Source organism: Eublepharis macularius, chromosome 3, assembly GCF_028583425.1.
Source record: "Eublepharis macularius isolate TG4126 chromosome 3, MPM_Emac_v1.0, whole genome shotgun sequence".
In the NCBI taxonomy this organism is placed as follows: Eukaryota; Metazoa; Chordata; class Lepidosauria; order Squamata; family Eublepharidae; genus Eublepharis; species Eublepharis macularius.
Genome location: NC_072792.1, coordinates 97,849,661 through 97,855,886, shown reverse-complemented (window position 1 = coordinate 97,855,886; position 6,226 = coordinate 97,849,661). Strand labels below are relative to the sequence as shown.

Genomic DNA, 6,226 nt, shown 5'->3' with positions numbered 1-6,226 from the left:
AAGCCTTCCTCTGAATTGCCTTTTTCACTGGAGGAAGAGCTGCATAGCTTGGAGGAATTCTGACCTAAGGTAGAGAGTCTACTGTCTTGAAACTTAAAAAAAAATTAAAATAAAATAAGTCAATTCATACCACTTAATATATACATGTACATGAAACAACTTGCTGCTGTTTTAGTGCATCTTACAAGGGATGCTTGGTACAAAGGAGCTTCTACCCATGTACTGTTGGGGAGTGAGAATTTTGGACCATTTTACTCAACAGGTTTTGCCAAATGAATGCTCAATAGGTTTTGCCAAATGAATGCTCTTTAATCGACTCAAAGAAGCTTGTGCCTTTGCTCTTTTCTGCTTGCACCATTTAGGAACGAGGAGTTTCAGCTTCCAGTCCAATACTTTTTTGTGGCCTGGAGGCTCTATTGGCTTTGTTGCAAAAAATCATGGTATCACGCAAGTATCATGCTGGCATAGAAGACTGGCTTTGAAAAGTAGGAAATGAACACTAAAGGGTTCAAAGTTTTTTACCACAAATGTATTAGATGTATTTTATGTTGCTTTTAAAGGATTGATAGGCCCCTCTTGTAGTCTGAGCTAGCTACAACTTTGTGGTACTAAAAATAATTCCAAACTTCCTGGTACACTCAGAACAGTTATTGAACTGATGATAGATATTGCTTGATCTGTGGATTAATTTTTGTTGCATTGCATTCATGATGCTTAGAGTAATCATAATTTTTTTCTCCTAGACAAGTAACTTTTATTAATCTGTCCAACTGTTTCCCTCTTAGCCCCTTAAAGAAGATGAAAAGTATACAAAACAAAATGACCTGTGCATACAGATATGTACAGTATATATAATAAAGTACATATTCTTGCCCATTTTTGTAACACAAGTGTTTCCTATGCTCATTTCCACAGATCTATGATCTTCTTTTAAAAGTTCTGTTCAATGATACTAAGTTGGAATTGGATACTAAATTGTCATTAACTTATTTATAATATCATAGGTTATGTTAACTTCATAGTTATAGCATGGGTGAAGCTTTAAGAAAAATCTTCAGAAGTTGCATCCCAAACTTGTCACATTCCATCTTTCTTTCTGATGCTGCATTATTGAATAAGCAGTCTACCCTGGAGAACTGGGTTTGATTCCCCACTCCTCCACTTGAAGCCAGCTGGGTGACCTTGGGCTAGTCACAGCGCTCTGGGAGCTCTCTCAGCCCTACCCACCTCACAGGGTGTTTTGTTGTGGGGATAATGATAACATACTTTGTTAAACCGCTCTGAGTGGGCATTAAGTTGTCCTGAAGGGCAGTATATAAATCAAATGTTGTTATTTTATGGGAATTGGTAGTTAACATGGAATGCCAAACTTTACTATATTAGGCACATTACCTGTATGTTTAAAGCAGTGAATCATGAAGGTCATAAACAGAATTAAAAATGTAATCATAGAGTCCAGTGCCACCCTATATAACTGCTAATTCTTAGTAAAAAAAAATAACAGCCTGTCAGGAATACATATCTGAAAGAGAAATGGAAAACAAGCTGAGTTGCAGCTACCTTTGTGTTAGTGACATCTAAGTGCTAGTGTCGCATAGTGGTTAGAATGTTGGACTAGGGGTCTCAGGTTTGAATCCCCACTCTGCCATGAAATTGAGTGGTCTTGGGCCAGTCACACATTCGCAGCCTAATCCGAGAGCCGCTATAACGTAGTTAAGTGTCTGGGCTGCGAATCAGCACTCTGCTAGTTCAACTCCCACTATTGCCATAAACTCTGCAGGTGACCTTGGGTAAGTCAATTCTCTCAGCCCCAGCTCCCCAGCTGTATCATGGGGATAATAATAATGCTGACTTTGTTCACCGCTCTGAGTGTGGCACTAATCTGTTGTTGTTGTTGTTGTTGTTACTAATGACCTCACAGGCTTCTTGTGAGGATACAGTAGAGGAGAGGAGAATGATGTAAGCTGCTTTGGGTCCTCATTAGAGAGAAAGGTGGGATATAAATGAAGTAAATACATTTAAAAAAACTAACTTTGTTAGTCTGATACTGGCAGTGAGAGGAGGACAAAGAATTAAACGTTCAGAATTTCTTTCCCATTGGATATCATTTCTAGTTTCTTCAACCATCTTTTAAATTTTTCTGGCCAAGTAAGTGTATGTTGCTAATTGCCATTGATTATATATATATATGTGTCTTCTTTCTTTTGTTTAAAGCCTGAGGTGGCAGCAACGCTGAAACGCACAGTGGAGACTTTGATGGAAAGAGGAGCCGTGGTGAGGAATTTGGAAAACCTGGGAGAAAGGACCTTGCCATATAAAATCTCAAAGCATAACCAACGCCACACGAGAGGAGGGTATGAGTTACATAGAACTCTAGGCATCTAGGGGTTTTCGCCCCTTTTTTATCTTGTTTTGTTAAGAAACCAATCCTTAAAGCTGCCATCCAAAGAAGTGATCTTTGAATGTACGGAAGAGCAGTGCATGCAGCTGGGGCCTTGATCTTGTCTCGGCAGCTGTCCCCACAGTTCAGGAAACAAGCTGGTCATCAATCAGAGCTACATATGTGGTTCTCCTCTGCTTGCCCATAGCACTGCTTTGAGTGCAGCCTGTTTCTAAACACTGTCGTTATGGATCTTTAATTTGAATGTGTAGGGAAAGTTGGGAGTTTAAGTATTCTTAGTGGAAATGTTTATTAATCAAATAATAATATTTCTTAGAAATCCATGCCCTTTTATGTATAAGTATCTCACTTTTCCTCTATTTTCTCTATGAATCAAGGGTTTCAATTATTTATTTATTTTACTTAAAACATTTTATGTCACCTTTCCACCCAAATAGGGTTCCCAAGGTGATGAACATTTGAACGTTAAAACATTTGAATATTAAAAAGTTTTACCATTAAAACAACATTTAAAGTAATACATAAACATTCAATAAAAATATAAATGCATAAAAACTTAACACTAAACCATGGAGGAGGGCAAATAACAGTTATTTGGGGTATGCCAAATAAAACAAAAATTCACCCACTGGTGGAAGACACTAATAGAGGGAGACAAATTAATCTGGGAAGGGAGTTCCAAAATTTTGGCATCACAACTGAGAAGACCTTTTGTTGGGTTGCCAATCCTTCTAGCCACACAGGGCAGGTGCATCCAAAGCAGGGCCTCTGAAGATGACCATAGTGATTGCAAAATTAGATACCTTGGGAGTTGGGAACTTATATTTTCCAGATTTATATTCTAGTTTTAAAGCAATAGAAAGGGACAGAAAGATCCTGATGGCTGCTAATGCCAAAGCAGCAGTGCTGGTCCATTCCCTGTGAACATTTTTTAGGGGGAAACAACAGTGCTTGCCACTGTGGAAGGCATAGATGGCATAATAAGAATGCTAGAGTCCATAGCAACTCTGGCAACATCTTTCAGTCAATATAATGGTAGATAAAGTAGCTCATTATTATTCTCTCCCTGATATCATTCTCGATCTGAAGATCACTCTGAGCACTTTGGTCAAGGAGCCAATAGTACAAGCCCAGTACTAAATTACTTTTGTGGCTTGGTATTGTCACCCAAAGTGATTCTGTGGAGGAGTCCGCGCTCGCTTGTTAGACTCTATCCTCCCCTACATATCAGCACTTCATCTACGGTCTTCCAGTGCAGTCCCACATGGGACTGCGCACGCGCAGGCCTGCCGATCCGGACATTTCCAAGCTCAAAAAATTCACCACCAGGGGGCGCTCTCGCCTCCCACCGCGCAAGCGCGGCAATTTCCCGCCGAAAAACGGCTCCCAAGAGGCAGAGCGTCCCCCCACATACCCTCAGTTCCTTTTTCGCCGCCGATCGAGAAGGTTCTTTCCAGCTCTTCGCTATGTCGGACACTGCCCTCTTCAAGAGATGTGAGTCATGCGATAGAAAAATGACTCGGTCTGATGGCCACGCTCATTGTTTGTACTGCCTGGGGGAAACCCATAATACGCAGGCTTGCAAACACTGCCGAGCCTTCACCTCCAAGGCTAGGGCGGAGAGAGCAGGCCGGCTGCATGCTTCTCTTTGGAAGCGGGCAATGGAAGTCCACGATCCACCGGGCGCGACTGGTGATTCGATTAGGCCCGGCCCGAGTTCTGCGGCCCATAGATCTGGCCCGGGTTCCACATCTTCGAGAACTTCGCGTTCCCGTCCCTCTCCCAGCCGCTCAGAACCGAGGGCTTCTGAGCCCCCGACCACGTCATCCCGGAGCGCGTCGGAACCGGCAGCTTCTGGTCGGAGATCGTCGGGCTCGAAGGCGAGTCGGAACCGTCGACCCTCGACTTCATCTGTGGCCTCGGCGCCATCGGCTCATAAACCCTCGGAGCGACACCGACCTCCTTCGGTTCCGAAAACGGTTCCAACATCCGCGCCGGCTGTGCCTTTGTCGGTTCCGAGAACATCGGAACCATCCTCGGCGTCGAAGGCTCCGGAACCGACTATTGAAAAGAAAAAGAAGAAGCGGAAACACTCTTCTAAAAAGGACACGGCAGTCTTGGAAAGTCTTATTGTGACTCCTACCGCTCCCTCTTCGGAACCGTTGCAAGCGGTTCCGGCTGAGGACCGACGTGCGGATTCGGCTGATCGTGGCTCGCCCAGAGGTTCCATTCAGCGTTCCAGTCCGGTGGGTGATGTTATCGTTTTAGACAAACCCTCCACTCCGACGGGGCGCCCGAGGTCGACTTCGAGAGAGGCACGATCATCTGCTTCATCGGGCAGTTGCAGGGGTCGACCCCGCAGGCGCAGTCCACGTTCCTATCGAAGTCGGTCGCGGGACGATCGCCTCAGCGATGATCCGGCTGGATCGTATTACAGTGAGAGAGCCTCCCCAATCTCGGACCGACCTTATCAGGAGAGCCCCAGGTCGCCTTCGTGGAGGTCTTATGGGGACTATCGCAGAACACCTCTCCCTTCTGATACCGACTTCCATAGGTCTCGTCGGCATTATAGTGATTCACCAATCTCTGATTCGCCTGACAGAGAAATTGGCCCCACTGATGAGGCTTCTCCTACGGATGATTTCAGGGCGTATAATGACCTGTTACAGCGCATGGCCAAAGCTCTGGACCTTGAAGTTTCTGCAACCGAGTCCAAATTTACGGACAAAATTTTACAGCACATCTACTCAGGATCCACTCCGACAGTGGCTTTTCCTTTGATTGATGGATTTGTGGATTTGTGGAAGGGCCTTCAGTCTAAACCGGCCTCTACGCCCGCCACTAATCGTAAGGTTGAAAATCTCTATCGTCTTAGAGATGACGCTCATCCTTTTCTATCGACACATCCACCTCCATCATCTCTAGTTACTGAAGAGATGCAAACTAGACCTAGACAAGGTTCTGTTTCCACACCAGTCGATAAGGACAGCCGAAAGATTGATGCTTTAGGCAGAAAATTCTATACTTCGGCTGCCTTTGGGATCAAGATAGCAAACTATGCAGCGATGATGGCCGCATACCAATTGTTGCTTTGGAAAAAAGTAGCTGCCTTCGTACCAAAGCTCCCAGAAGATCAGAGAATCTTCCTGCGGGTAATACAGGAGGAGGCGGTACGGCTGTCTCGCCACCAGATCAATGCAAGCAGAAGCATGACGGACACCTCGGCCAGGTCACTCCTCTCGGCAGTAGTTTTGCGTCGTCACGCCTGGTTGAGGACCACGGCGCTGCCTCCTGAGACTAGGAATAGAGTAGAAGATCTCCCCTTTGAAGGAACGTTACTGTTTTCTGAAAAAACGGATGAGTTCCTTTCAAAGAAGAGGACGGACCGCCTGACTGCACGTTCTTACGGCGTGCTCCACCAGAATCCTCAGCAGGCCTCTCGTCCATATTATAGGCCTTTTCAACGAAATCGGCAGCAAAGATACCAACCATACTTCGGGTATGCGTACCAATCCCGCAGAAATTATCAAAGTCCTCAGCCTTCTTTTTACCGGCGCCGGCAAAATCAGAGGGGTAGAGCCAGTTCACAACAGCGACAGGCTAAAGACCTACCTCAAGCAAATAAACAATTCTGACAGTTACAGAGCCCTGACCCCATTTTCGGGACCAGGCTGAGCACTTACAAGGCTGCATGGTGTTCTATTTGTTCGGACAGTTGGGTTTTATCAATAGTTGAAAAAGGTTATAAAGTTGAATTTTTGGATTTACCTTCCTTGAGTCTCCCTGTGTTTATTTCTCAACCACCTTCACAAGAGGTGTTATCTG

The 6,226-nt window shown here is 44.8% G+C and overlaps 1 protein-coding gene across 1 annotated transcript in view; it reads left to right on the top strand.

Moving 5' to 3' along the window:
* The window catches only part of MRPS6 (mitochondrial ribosomal protein S6), a 46,661-nt gene that overhangs the window by 21,177 nt on the left and 19,258 nt on the right, over positions 1-6,226 (top strand). Inside the window, exon 2 of the mRNA XM_054973267.1 lies at positions 2,215-2,354. Within this exon, the coding sequence (XP_054829242.1) occupies positions 2,215-2,354 (140 nt within the window). The remainder of the gene's footprint in view (positions 1-2,214; positions 2,355-6,226) is intronic.